The sequence below is a fragment of the Aulonocara stuartgranti genome, assembly GCF_965226115.1.
Source record: "Aulonocara stuartgranti genome assembly, chromosome: 23".
NCBI lineage: Eukaryota > Metazoa > Chordata > Actinopteri > Cichliformes > Cichlidae > Aulonocara > Aulonocara stuartgranti.
This window is the reverse complement of record NC_138958.1, coordinates 47,077,228-47,092,341: the sequence shown is the minus strand read 5'-3', so window position 1 is coordinate 47,092,341 and position 15,114 is coordinate 47,077,228. Positions and strand designations below refer to the sequence as shown.

General features: G+C 42.7%; 2 protein-coding genes across 2 annotated transcripts in view; both read right to left on the bottom strand.

Annotated features, from left to right (window-relative positions):
- The window catches only part of LOC309701484 (NACHT, LRR and PYD domains-containing protein 12-like), a 1,104,110-nt gene that overhangs the window by 1,015,770 nt on the left and 73,226 nt on the right, over positions 1–15,114 (bottom strand). The gene's annotated exons all lie outside the window — the stretch shown is intronic.
- LOC309700361 (protein NLRC3-like) lies at positions 8–14,564 on the bottom strand (the record flags this gene model as incomplete). The annotated part of the gene is made up of 4 exons (XM_082523882.1): positions 8–119; positions 8,102–8,275; positions 12,401–14,186; positions 14,291–14,564. 4 exons carry the CDS (start codon positions 14,562–14,564, stop codon positions 8–10), a joined length of 2,346 nt encoding a protein of 781 aa, XP_082380008.1.

Below are 15,114 nucleotides of genomic sequence, written 5' to 3'. Positions count from 1 at the left end.
GTTAGCTTCAGGTTAGCCATTTAGCATTTCTCCAGTCTGAGTCACAGAGCGTCACATGACGTGACAGAAGCTGATTGGTCAGCTGCAGTGATGGTGGTGGAGCAGCATTAATGATGATGCTGTAGAACAACAGGAACACGGGGATATCAGACTGTTAGTGGGTTTAGTCATTCCTGCTGCACTTTGTCCTTCTTATTGAAGTGACCTGCTGAGAGCTCACACTGTTCTCTGTAGAAATGATGTCAGTCTGACTCGTCACATGTTTGGAGGCGTGTTTGATGTTTGCTCTTCTGGAAACTCTCAGTATCAAATATGGAAGATGCAAAGGAGACACGCTTCAGTCTGTATGGACCCGTTTCTACATGTTTGTACATCAGCTTATCAAATCCTGTCTGCTGTCTTCATTTATTACTCCTGCTTCACTGTCACTGTGTGGGCGGAGCTGCCTGAGCCCCGCTGTTAGGTTTTGTATTGTTGATTGTCATTTATGCTTAGAAATATTTAACCATATATGCTTAGAGGTGTATAATCAATTGTGTACTGATAGGATGTGTGATCTTTAGCAGGCTGCAAAGGCTTGGCGGGTCCACACTGGAATGCACGCCTACATCCTGGGAGCATGGGAAGAGGTCGTACCTTGTTTTATTGTTTTATGGTAGGATAAACATGGCTGTATCTGTTTTATGCTAAGTGCCTTTTGTTTAGATGAACTGTTGGACTTCCAGACCAGCAGGTTTAGGGAAGTCATTTATGGGGTCACACTCTGACCCCCCCCCCACCACACACACACACACACACACACACAAACAGTATTCTTTGTTCACATGTATACCTATGTAGACGTCATATGTTAATGACCCTATGCATTAAACATTAGATCTCTAGCTGGGAAAACATTTTTAATTGATGATTTAATCACTGAGCACAGCCTTGATTTTATGTTTTTAACTGAAACTTGGTTGGACCAAAGTAACAGTGGAGCTGTTCTCATCGAGACGACCCCTCCTAACTACAGTTTTATCAGTGAGGTCAGGGTGAGCAGGAGAGGAGGAGGGGTTGCTGTCTTATTTAATGAATCATTTCAATGTAAGCAGCTATCTCCTGGAAGTTTTCAGTCTTTTGAATATGTGGCTTTACAGCTGAAGGCCCCATCCAAAGTTGTGTTTCTTAATGTTTACAGGCCTCCCAAATACTGCACAGACTTTTTTAATGACCTCAGTGAACTGCTGTCTGTGATCTGTGTTGATTTTGACTGTGTAATTATTGCTGGGGATTTTAACATTCATGTGGACAACCCTCAGGACAAAGGGACTAAAGACCTGAGTAACACTCTGGGCAACTTTGGGCTGACTCAGCATGTAACAGAGGCCACATATAATAGAGGACACACTCTTGACCTACTGATCTCCAAAGGCCTGAGCATTTCAAAGGTTACTGTGTCTGATGTGGGCCTGTCTGATCATTACTGTGTTTTCTTTGAAAGTAAAATCTCAGCCCACACAAATATATCAACAACAGTGATCACAAAACGGTGTATAACTGAACACAGTAGTGCAATTTTTAACCAGGTCTTCCCATTAACACCTGACCTGTCCAGAGGGTCAGTCAATGAGCTCGTCAATAGCTCCAATGCTAACATGTTAAATGTAATGGACACTATTGCTCCCATTAAGGTGAAGGTTATCTCTGGAAGGAAAAAGTCTCCATGGAGAAACTCCACACTGGTGAAAAATGAAAAAAGAGAGTGTAGGAAAGCTGAGCGCAGATGGAGAAAAACAAACCTCCAGGTTCATTATGACATTTATAAAGAGAAACTTCACAATTATAATTTACAACTGAGGAATGCAAGGAGGTCCTACTTCTCTGACATCATCACTAAAAACAGCCATAATGCTCGGGTCTTATTTTCTACAGTTGACAGGCTAACAAACCCTCCTGTGTCAGTGGCAGCTGAACTTCATTCGACCATGGCCTGCAATGACTTTGCCAAATTCTTCACTGCAAAAATCCAAAAAATTAGACAAGCAATTGGTACATCAACAGGAGATCCAGGATATGTACTGTGTCCACCAAAAAACTGTTTAAACACCATGAAACAGTTTCAACCTATTAACAGCAAAGACCTGGAGGACATCTTAGGTCAACTGAACTCTTCCTCCTGCTGTTTAGATGTCCTGCCAACAAGTTTTTTCAAAAAGGTCTCAAAGACTTTAGAGTCAGACCTGTTACAGATCGTCAACTTTTCTTTATTATCAGGTGTGTTTCCAGAACCACTAAAAACTGCTGTAATCAAACCTATACTGAAAAAGGACAATCTTGACAAGACACAAATGAACAACTACAGGCCGATCTCAAATCTCCCGTTTTTAAGTAAGATCATTGAAAAAGCAGTTTCTCAACAGCTCAATTACTTCTTAAAACAGAATAACTGCTACGATGCCTTCCAGTCAGGTTTTAGACAGAACCACAGCACTGAAACCGCTCTGACCAAAGTGTTTAATGACATATGTCTGAATACAGACAGTGGAAAAATGTCAGTCCTAGTTTTACTGGATCTCAGTGCAGCATTTGATACAGTTGACCACAACATATTACTCAAACGACTGGAGAACTGGACAGGTCTTTCAGGAACTGTACTAAACTGGTTCAAAACATACTTAGAAAACAGGAAATACTTTGTATCAATAGGTAACTTCACATCTGAGCAGACAAGTATCACATGTGGAGTTCCCCAAGGTTCCATCTTGGGACCCCTTCTGTTTAACATCTACATGCTCCCACTGGCACAGATTATAAACAACAACAAAATAAACTATCACAGCTATGCAGATGACACACAAATATATATCACAATGTCACCAGGAGACCGAGGCCCTGTACAGGCTCTTGGTAAATGCATTGAGGAAATCAATGACTGGTTGTGCCACAATTTTCTCCAGCTAAACAAAAACAAAACTGAGGTAATAGTCTTTGGCGCCAAAGAAAAACGATTACAGGTCACCAGAGAACTTCAATCTATACATCTAAAAACCACAAACCAGGCGAGAAATTTGGGTGTAGTGATGGATGCAGACCTAAACTTAGAAAAACACATTAAGACAATAACAAAGTCAGCTTACTATCACCTCAAGAATATATCAAGGATAAAAGATCTGATGTCTCAACAGGACCTGGAAAAACTAGTCCATGCATTCATCTTTAGTAGGCTTGATTACTGTAACAGCATCTTTACAGGTCTACCTAAAAAATCAGTCAGACAACTACAGCTCATTCAGAACTCTGCTGCTCGAGTCCTCACTAAGACCAAAAAAGTGGACCACATCAGTCCAGCTCTGAGGTCTTTACACTGGCTGCCTGTCCGTCAGAGGATAGACTTTAAAGTTCTGATGCTGGCCTATAAAGCTCTGAATGGTTTAGGACCAAAATACATCAGTGACCTCCTGACCCAGTATGAACCATCCAGATCCCTCAGGTCATCTGGATCCGGTCTTTTATCAGTTCCCAGAGTCAGAACCAGACACGGAGAAGCTGCATTCAGCTTTTATGCTCCTTATATCTGGAACAAACTCCCAGAAAGCCTCAGATCAGCTGAAACACTCAGTTTATTTAAATCCAGGTTGAAGACTCACCTGTTCTCAGCTGCATTTGAATAAAGCACCAAATCCACACTTTTAAGCTTAAATTTCAAAACTTACATTTAACTACTGATTTTATCTACTGTTCTGATTTTATCTGTTTTGATTTTATATACTGTTTTGTTTGTTTGTTTGTTTGTTAATTAGTTAGTTAGTTTATTTGCTTGTTTTAATCAATTTTAAATCATGCTTTTTATTTGTTCTTGTTTCTAATGTCTCTGTAAAGCACTTTGAATCACCTTGTTGTTGAATTGTGCTATACAAATAAACTTGCCTTGCCTTGCCTTGCCTTGCATATTCATGTTACCACAATAAAAGGAGTGCTATGGGGAACGACACTTGGCTCCAGGCAGGTCTCCCTCATGCATAACTTTCTGCTTCTTAATTCAGATCAAACTGAGGTTATTGTACTCGGCCCTGAAAAGCTTAGAAATATGGTATCTAAGCAGATTCTTACTCTGGATGGCATTACCTTGGCCTCCAGTAATGCTGTGAGGAACCTTGGAGTCATTTTTGACCAGGACATGTCCTTCAACGCACATATTAAACAAATATGTAAGACTGCGTTCTTCCATTTGTGCAACATCTCTAAAATTAGAAATATCCTGTCTCAGAGTGACGCTGAAAAACTAGTTCATGCATTTATTACTTCCAGGCTGGACGACTGTAATTCATTATTATCAGGATGTCCAAAAAACTCCCTGAAAACCTTCAGCTAATCCAAAATGCTGCAGCAAGAGTCCTGACAGGGACTAGAAAGAGAGAGCATATTTCTCCTGTTTTGGCTTCCCTTCATTGGCTTCCTGTTAAATCCAGAATTGAATTCAAAATCCTGCTCCTCACATACAAGGTCTTAAATAATCAGGCCCCATCTTATCTTAATGACCTTGTAGTACCATATCACCCTATTAGAGCACTTCGCTCTCGCTCTGCAGGCCTACTTGTTGTTCCTAGAGTATTTAAAAGTAGAATGGGAGGCAGAGCCTTCAGTTTTCAGGCCCCTCTTCTGTGGAACCAGCTTCCAGTTCAGATTCGGGAGACACTATCTCTACTTTTAAGATTAGGCTTAAAACTTTCCTTTTTGCTAAAGCATATAGTTAGGGCTGGACCAGGTGACCCTGAATCCTCCCTTAGTTATGCTGCAATAGACGTAGGCTGCCGGGGGATTCCCATGATGCATTGAGTTTTTCCTTTCCAGTCACCTTTCTCACTCACTATGTGTTAACAGACCTCTCTGCATTGAATCATATCTGTTATTAGCCTCTGTCTCTCTTCCACAGCATGTCTTCATCCTGTCTTCCTTCTCTCACCCCAACCAGCAGATGGCCCCGCCCCTCCCTGAGCTTGGTTCTGCTGGAGGTTTCTTCCTGTAAAAAGGGAGTTTTTCCTTCCCACTGTCGCCAAAGTGCTTGCTCATAGGGGGTCATATGATTGTTGGGTTTTTCTCTGTATCTATGAAGTGCCTTGAGGCGACTTATGTTGTGATTTGGCGCTATATAAATAAAATTGAATTGTATTGAATGAGTAACAAGAAGAACTTTGCCTACTTTGTGTCTTGCTTGCTGTGTAATTATATTGTCTTCAACGTTCCAGCGAATAGGTTCAAGCTACAAACCTATCACCCACCCACACAGACACAGCTCCTCTCTGGAGCTTAACTTCTGCTTCATCTCCGCCTCTTTTCTTCATCCTCCACCTCTCTTTTCTCTTCTTCAGTGTTCTGCAGCCACAGAGCCTCACAGCCGTTAGCACGCCCATACCTGAGCAGCTAGCATTACCCAGCATGCCGTGCAGCAGTGTCAGTTTGTAAATGTGCAAGAATTCCTGCTCCAAACTGTTTCACAGAGTGCTGTGTGCCGTGACCTTTGACCTGCTAAAGACAGTCAGCTGTGGATTATTCATTGTTGTGTCTGATACTTAGAAGTGTGAGGAAGAAGCTACACAGTTAATCAGGGTCCCCTCTCTCTGAATTAGGAAAGGTGGGCAGGCCGCGTGTGGGCCGCGGGCCATACGTTGAGCATCACTGTTTGAAATGTGAACACTGTTCTGCTGCAGTCAATGGACTAAACCAGAGAAGAAGAAAACAGACTTTACCATGAAGATCCTCAGTGTGGATCAGTATAATATCAGCCTGATGTCTGCAGTTTAGTGTCAGCACAACTTTCACATCATATTCATCTCAGCACAACTAAAACATGCTGACTGACCTCAGAGTTTCAAGTTTACATCCTGGACTCTCCAGGAAACCACACAGATGCTTCACTCCTGGATCCTGCAGCTTGTTGTTGTCGCTCAGGTCCAGCTCTCTCAGATGGGAGGGGTTGGACTTCAGTGCTGCTGCCAGATAATCACAGCTGATCTCTGACAAACCACAGCTCTTCAATCTGTATAAAGAATGAAAGATGTAAGTTTATTAGACAAAGTGCTTGAAATCATTCAGTGTTTCATCATCTGTTCAGAGCTGAAGAAGGTTCAGAATGTAGAAGTTTAGAAAATGGAAACTCCAAACAGCTGAAGCCAACAGGAAGCAGCTTCAAACAAACACAACAAGAGAAAAAACTCTGAATGTTTCACATTAAAGTCGTACATTTCTCATAAAAACAGGACAAAGACTTGAAAAAGTCGTGTTTTTCCTTGCAGGAACCACATGGCTTCACTTTTAAAGGTGAAGTGTGACAGAAATGGACATATTTGAAGTCCAACACCTTTTTCCAGTCACATTATTAAAGCAGACAAACTACAAGCTCATTTTCATTCCAACAAGTCATCTTCTGACCTGGACTAACAACACTGGTCTCTATGTGCAGCTGGCTGTGAGACCAGTGCTCAGGGAGCGTCTACAAAGTGCAACACTGAAAGAACATCACACACTCATTTGCTTCCAGCACTTTCACACAAACATCTACTGTCATTATTCATGTTTCTGCTCCTCTGGATTCACACGGAGCCTCTGCTCATGCCGTTGCCATGGTGAATCATAGTATGTGGCTCCATAACTCAGACTGAGCATGCTCAGAGCTGATTGGCCCGACTCTGATCAGCTGATCTAGAAGAGGAAACTCTGCTATATGTACATTATGACATCTACACCTGAATCACAACACTCACACAAATATATCAACTGTGTTTAATATTTTGGCACGTAGATCATTTATGTGCTTCAGCTCTTCTTACATTTTACCACCAACATGTTTCAAAAGGAGCAGCTTTTACTTTGAAGGCCAGCTGTCTGTGTTTCCTGTTTTCATTGTTGGATAATGAAATAAGTCGATGCTTCAGTGCTTTGAATTGTTACACAAAGCAAAGTTTTCTCGTTGTTCAGGCAGAATCGAGCGTTGAAGAATGAATTCACACGTCAATAAACATTTTCATCAGCACAAGCAGGACAATGAAAGCAGGAAATACCCCAAACTGCTATTTCTCATTCTACAACTTCAACAACTGCACATGAATTATACTTCATACACAGACCCACAGTCTCTGATTGCTCTGAAATCTCACTGACAGCCAATAGCAATAAAGAAAAGTCCAGACTGACAGTCTCTGTGGGGTTAGGCAGTGAACTGCTCACGCTGCGTTAAAGTGCATCACAAACTATTGGAATTGGATCCAACTTTGTGAAGCAGATTTCTTCTCAGCTGCTGTTTTGAACATTTCCTCATGAACTGTATTAAACTCTGTAAATGAACTGAGAACTGTTTCTACATTTGAAACTATGGATTCATTTTCCCGTTCACTTCTGTACGTTAGTGTATAAATGAATGTTAGACTGGGCTCCATGGAAACACTTGGACTGGTCTCAGCTGCCTTCTTTCTGTAGTCCTTTCTCTTCTCCAGCTTCTGTTTGAAATCCTCTCACAGAGCCTGAAACCTGCTTTGCTGTCATGTTTGGGCCTGTGTTCCTCTGCTTTAACACAAACCTCACCACAGCAGCTGTGTGGGTCGTCTCTGTAGCAGCCCGACAGCTTCTGATACATGAACATCATCACAGCTCCTAACTTCACCTTTATTAGCTTTGACATTCATGTCTTTCTTTTCTCTGTCTGTTTCCACACAAGCTCAAAGTCTCTGCAGCCTGTTTTTATCTGCTATCATCAGATCTCCAACAGCCTCATTCACATCCCTGACACACTCTACAGCCTCACCAGTACTGACTTCATCTTCACTGACTGACGGAGCACAACATGAACCTGTGGAGGCTGAAAAGCTGTCCTGACAAACATCTCCCCGTCACCACTCCACTTCTGTCAGCCTTTAAATGAACGCTGCGCAAGTCTGTCACTTCTATTTGGAGCCAAGAGGAAAAACTGTTGTTCAGTCGTTTGGAAAGACACAACATTTCTGAAAGCACTCAAAGACACATTTGTCTTCAGACACATCCTGAACATTTAGGAACTAAAGAACGTTTCAAATATCAAAGATCAGAAATATAGAAAAACAACAACAGCTGCAGTCAGTGAACTCACCTCAGAGTCTCCAGTCGACAGTTTGGACTCTCCAGTCCAGCACACAGAAGCTTCACTGCTGAATCCTGCAGCTTGTTCTCACTCATGTCCAGTTCTGTCAGATGGGAGGGGATGGACTTCAGAGCCGAGGCCACAACTTCACAATGAGTCCCTGAGAGTCCACAGTCAGCCAGTCTGTGATCATAGAAAATACAAAATGTGTTATTATAAAAGCAGAAAGTCTGCATTATAAACACAGACTGAATGTATATGAAGACAAAACAGAGTGAGGTCATAATCTGATGAACATCTGCTCTTCACATCTGTGCTTCAGCTCCTCTTACTGTGTTTGACATGACACAACGATTGAGTCTCTCTCAGACCTGCAGACTTTTAATGAGAATCTTTGTTTGGCTTTAATCTGCAGATGAAGGAGGAAGATGGTGTCACATTTAGGCTTCCATAATGTCCACAGTCTGTCAGTGAGATCTGATCCAGAGTCAGAGTGAAGACACACATGTGGACTGTTTCCTGTCTTGAATCCAGAACATTTTGAATGAGCTCAGCTCAGTGAAGAGTTCCAGCTGGAAAGACGATCTCTGTTTGCTACCTGCTGCTGTCAGGTACGACTGTTCACGTCCACACTCAGGAAAAATCTGCTGACTGTCACCAAACGGAGCAGAAATGTCATCACTGGACAATAATGATGAATGAACTCAGAGCTGCAGATATCACATCTGATTTCAGGGGAACTAAACACAGAAATGATTGGCTCATTTTAGCTTTCTGAGCCATTAGTCTGCAGGTTTATCACTAGTTGGCAGAAACAGACTTGTATTAATGGTCAGCGCTTCAGTGTTTATGACTCCAGATCCAGGTGACAGCAAGTCAAAATGATGTTACCTGTCTGTGTCCAGCAGCAGCCTTTGAATATTGTTATAAACTCACATGGATCAGTTTGTCTTTGATTGGTTTGTAAAGTTCAAATTCATTTATATTCATCAACTCTAAATGAAAAATGTTTTTCTTCTTCTATGTTTATTATTAGAGTAACAAATTCTTATAGTTTCCTGTTGTTGAGAATTTCAGTGTAAAACCACTCGGACCTGTGCATCACTGCACACTGTGAAAGTATTACTGCAGTTTAATCTATAATCCTAATCAGTGTGTTTACTGGACTGTAGTCAGACCTCCGTTATACCAAAGGAAACACTGAACGTCTTCAAAGTCACAATAAATTTATAATAAATGCTAATAAATACTGGAGTGTTAGAAAAGATGCTTCCAGCGTGTTTGTCTTTGATAGGGTTTATTCTGTTCGTCTACAGTCTGACCACTTGGGGGCGCTTTTGTCTCTTTTGCTCTGAGCCTTGGGTTTATTCAAACTGATTTTAATAAACTATTTTCTGCAAGTTGAAGCTTCATCTCCATCTCCAGTGGTTGTTGCATATTTTATGACTATATTAGTAACAGTCAGAGAGTTTAGAGTAAATTAGATCTTCACGTTTGATTTTTGACACAACATAAATGGTGAGCCAGTGTCAGAGGAAGTGACAGCATCCACCGAGGACCGGGGGGAGTGGGAGGACTGGGGGACCAGGCCAACAAAAAGGTGATCACTGATACAGGTCAGCAAACATTTGCTCATTTGGTGTCTTAGAGCAGACTCCGCCCAGCTTTGTCATCCATGGTTGCTCTTTCAAAGGAATCTAGTTACATATTATTTTACTTAATGATTTACTGACACCACTGACTATGCAGGACAACCCCACGTCTGGAGCCAGTGCACATGTGCACAGTCTGTAAATTTATCCAAGTCACACAAGCATTTTGAAATAAGTCCTAATCAGTCCAAGAAAAACAGTCTTGAAGGGTCTGGATGGACTCGCTGACCACACCAGAACCAGCACTGAGGTTTAGTTCTCTTTAAGACAGATTTCATGATGGGAACCAAATAAAACACATTTCAGTCAAACATGCCACAGAGAGCTCTACAGAAAGATTTATTAGGTTCCTTGATGGAGCCATAACAAACGTCAGCGAGCGACCTCCCAACTGTACATTGATTAAAATGACAAAATAAACTGGGAGCGTCTGGTGTGACGTTACTGTGGTCTGAGTGGCGACTTCCACATTCGCCCTCAGTTGAACGTACACATCAGTAACAAGGATCTGTGGAAACTCTCTTGGTAAGTAAAAAGGATGCAGGGAGGCGGATCGAAGTTCAGTCTCAGCCGTGATTCCCTCACCACCACTTTATCACCAGCTCTCATTATTTTAAAGACAGAGACCCTCACACTGGGCTTCACTAGTTACTGCTGGGTCTCTGTTATACAGAAGGCCCATGCCACATTAAGGAAAAAATAATGTCCTTAATTTCAACATTAAAGGTGAAAATGACTTTGAGAATAAAGAAGAAATGTGGAGATTTGCTGTTTCAGGACAAAGTGCCACAGCTGCTGTACTCTCTGAGTCAGTGAAACTTCAGCAGTGGTGTTAGCTAAAGAAGGGAAATGATTCCTGTTACACATCCATGTGTTATATAAACACAGTGTGGTGAAAAGTATAAAGATGCTGAAAGGATGGTGCAGAAAGCTGAAAAACACAAATCTGGAAGATTTGTACAAAATCAAATGTCTTGTAATGGACGGATGCGAGGTTATCGATGGTTCCACCTTCGTACAATAAAGAGGATGGATGCTGCAAAACTGGATGATGAAATATTGGTTCAGCACTTTGTTTGAAAGCGCTTTAGAAATAAAGTTATTATCATAAGACGGTGGATCACTTTGTTTCACTAACTCATCTAAACAAAGCGTTTTGTAGAGGGGACAGCAAACCTGGCAGTTTGTCTTGAAACATCAAATCTCCACATTTCAACTTTTTTCTCCAAATACAATTTTGACTTTAACCTCGACTTTATCTTAAAATGATCGGGAATATTTTTCTTACCGTGGTCCTAAAACTCGGCCTTACTCCGTTTCCATCGAAGCAATAAGGTCAGCTTTCTTGTGCTCCACGGTAAACCTGTTCACCGTGGAGAAATCACGCTGAAGAACTCGGCAAGTAAGGCCCCTGTGAGCTCCACATCTCCAGCGTCGGGTCCCAAAAGAATAAAAGTGACTCTCGACTATACTGGCGAACCTGAAGATCTCCACAGAGCTCTCACTAAGTGGCAAGTCAGCATCCAGGTGAGGAGGATGGCTGTGAAACCAAAACGAGCCAGAATGACTCAACAATCCACTTTAAGAAAAACAAACACACAAATCACTCTGGCCCACTCACTGCTGCTACACGTCACCAACCACCAGGGATGATGATGATGATGCTGGCATCAAGTAATCAAAGCTCAGCTTCTCGTCTGGTGATGATTTCTGATCATTTCTATGATGATCGTACCAAATAATGCAGATACGACGTGATCACGCCCAACACTCTGCCAACGGGCACAGACTGACCTCTTCCTGCTGTGAGTCGTCCCTGTCAGAGCCTCGTCCTTGTGACTTGGTGATGCTGTGGTGTGTTCGTGACCTCACACGCTGTTTGTGGGACTTTTGTTGTAAAGGGGCGGAGTCACGAGTGGTGACAGTATAAAAATAATGACCTGCAGTGACCTCTGACTCTAATTTTGGATGTATGCTGGCACACTGCTGTCCATCTCAGCTCTTTAGTACAGAGGAAAGAAAAACTAAAGAACTGAAGCACATATGCTGATGGTGATGATGTCACAGATAATGTGATTGTTCACACGTTCAATAATTAGTTGGAAAAATTAAGAAAGTGCAATCAGAGCCCAGATAAAGACAATAACATCAGACAGAAAGAGCAGTGATCAGAAGCACAAACAGAGGCTGCTTTGGACCATCTTCACTGTTTCACACAGTTTCACTTTACTACAAACACGTTCTTTGTAAAGTCTCACTTCAGTCTTCTCTCCTAAGGAGCAATGCTAACAGACCAACAGCAGCACAGACATGAGCAACAGTCTCATTACTGTCTGCTGCACCGTGTTAACACGACCAAGCGGAAACAGCACACAGATAAAACATGTCAGACTGCAAACTCAGCGTAAGACTAAAAACCGACGACGTGGTGAAAAGCTCACAGTTACACACCCACATACATGTGAAGGTGCACTCTCCTACCAAGGTCTCTGCCAGAATAATACAAATGTAGTGTTCTGATAAAAAACAAAACATTTTTAAAAGCATGAAAACAACTCTTCACTGTGAACACAAAATAAAGCAGAATTTATTACTGTGTGACTGAGTAACTAAACTATCACTAATTGATAATATTAATGATCACATCTGGACTCACCGAGCCTTTCTGAAGTTCCTCACAGCTGCAATCAGTCGACGTCGTCCCTCTGCTGATGTTTTGTACTTCTGCAGGTCAAACTCATCCAGAACCTCCTCTGACATCTGCAGCATGAAGGCCAGAGCTGAGCAGTGGATCTCAGAGAGTTCCTTTGATTTGTTCTCTGACTTCAGGAACTCTTGGATCTCCTGAGATAATAAGATGTCGTTCATCTCCATCAGACAGTGGAAGATGTTAATGCTTCTGTCAGGAGAGGATTTTGTCTTCCTTCCTTTTAGATTCTTGATGACTCTCTGGATGGTTTCTGGACTGTTCTCTGTCTGACCCAGCAGACCTCCTAAGAGTCTCTGGTTGGACTCCAGACAGAGGCCATGAAGGAAGCGAACAAACAGGTCCAGACGACCATTTTTACTCCTGAAGGATTTTATTAGTGTTTCCATCAAAAAATCATCCAGAGATGACTCTTTGTATTTTTTTCCCAAGAAGTTCTTCAGCACCTCTGACTTCCTGTTGGTGAAACAGTGGAACATGTAGACTGCAGCCAGAAACTCCTGGATGCTCAGATGAACAAAGCAGTAGACTGGTTTCTGGAAGATCACACACTCTCTTTTGAAGATCTCTGTACAAACTCCTGAGTACACCGAGGCCTCTGTCACATCCAGACCACACTGCTCCAGGTCTTCTTGGTAGAACATGATGTTTCCTTTCTCCAGATGTTCAAACGCCAGCCTCCCCAGCTTCAGAAGAACTTCCCTGTCAGCCTCCGTCAGCTCCTGTGGACTCGTCTCATGTCCCTCGTGGTACTTGTTCTTCTTCCTCTTTGTCTGAACCAGCAGGAAGTGTGAGTACATGTCAGTCAGGGTCTTGGGCAGCTCTCCTCTCTGCTCTGTAGTCAACATGTGCTCCAGAACTGTAGCAGTGATCCAGCAGAAGACTGGGATTCTACACATGATGTGGAGGCTCCTGGATGTCTTCATGTGGGAGATGATTCTGCTGGACAGCTCTTCATCACTGAATCTCCTCCTGAAGTACTCCTCCTTCTGGGCGTCAGTGAAGCCTCGTACTTCTGTTAGCCTGTCAACACATGTAGGAGGGATCTGATTGGCTGCTGCAGGTCGGGAAGTTATCCAGACGAGAGCCGAGGGAAGCAGATTCCCCTGGATGAGGTTTGTCAGCAGCTGGCTGACTGATGACTTCTGTGTGACATCAGACAGCAGCTTCCTGTTGGTGAAATCCAATGAAAGTCTGCTTTCATCCAGGCCGTCAAAGATGAACAAAAGCTGAGAGACAGCCAGCTTCTCTGCTGTGACCTTCTGTAATGTTGGATGGAAAACATGGAGCAGCTCCAGAAGACTGTACTGCTCCTCTCTGATCAGGTTCAGCTCCCTGAATGAAAGCAGAACCACCACACTGACATGTTGGTTCTCCAAGCCCTCTGCCCAGTCCAGAGTGAACTTCTGCACTGAGAAGGTTTTTCCAACACCAGCCACGCCGTTGGTCAGAACCACTCTGATGGGTCTCTGTTGGTCAGGTAAGGCTTTAAAGATGTCCTGGCACCTGATTGGAGTGTCATGGAGGGCGTCCATCTTGGAAGCTGTCTCCAGCTGCCTCACCTCATGTTGGCTATGAACCTCTTCACTCTGTCCCTCTGTGATGTAGAGCTCAGTGTAGATCCTGTTGAGGAGGGTTCTACTTCCTGTTTCATCACTTCCTTCAGTCACACGTTCACATCTCCTCCTCAGACTGATCTTATGTTCATCTAAAACCTCCTGCAGACCAACATCTGCTGAAAGAAAGAAAAACAGAAAGAAAACTCTTCAATGTCTGAACAACAACAAGAAGTCCAGTTTTCAGAAATGAGTCCATCAGCAGACAGATGTTCAGTCTTACTTTGTACACAGCTGCTCTGACTGGCTGTCTGCAGTCCAGCTCTGCTTCTGGATCTTTCTCCACACTGGGGACAGGACCAGTCTCCTGATGAAGCAGACTGGTCCCAGTATGAGGAGATGCACTGTCTGCAGAACCAGTGTCCACAGCTGGTAGAGACTGGATCCTTCAGGACGTCCTGACACAAAGCACAGCAGGACAGCTGCTCCTCCTCACAGACACCACTCCTCTTCCTCTTCCTCCCTCTGTGAACACATTTCTTTATCACTAAAATCATTGACTGTCAGTGACAAACATCCAGATTTGATGACACTGTGCAGAAGCTCTGATGGTCACAGAGAAAAGTCAAAGTGGAGAAACTTGTGTTTGAGTTCAGAATCCAAGTTTCCTTTGCTGTTCCTGCCTGTCTTATTAAACACAGAGTGATCAGCCTACAAACTCCACAGTAAAAGCCTTCATCACAGAGCTGATTATGTCCTTCACTGGATGTACTGGAAGTTTGGGATCCATCACTCTGAACTGACCTTTGACCTCCTCTAAAAACTGTGGTGGAGCAGCGGTGTCACATTCAGAGCTTTCAGCTTTATTTTGAAAGAGTTCAGTCATCAGGAAGTGAACTTCTGGGTTCTGATTTTCTTTCTATTATTTTACAGAAGTGAAGAAGAAGAACTAAAAGCTTTGAAATGATCTGAGTGATATTTTTGAACATTGCCACCAAATTGAGTTCAGCCTCCAGCAGTAACTTTGTTTCATGATGCCTCCCTGATGATGTGATGTTTGATTACAAACCTGTTTATGTGTTAGACATTAATCACATGAACACAGGC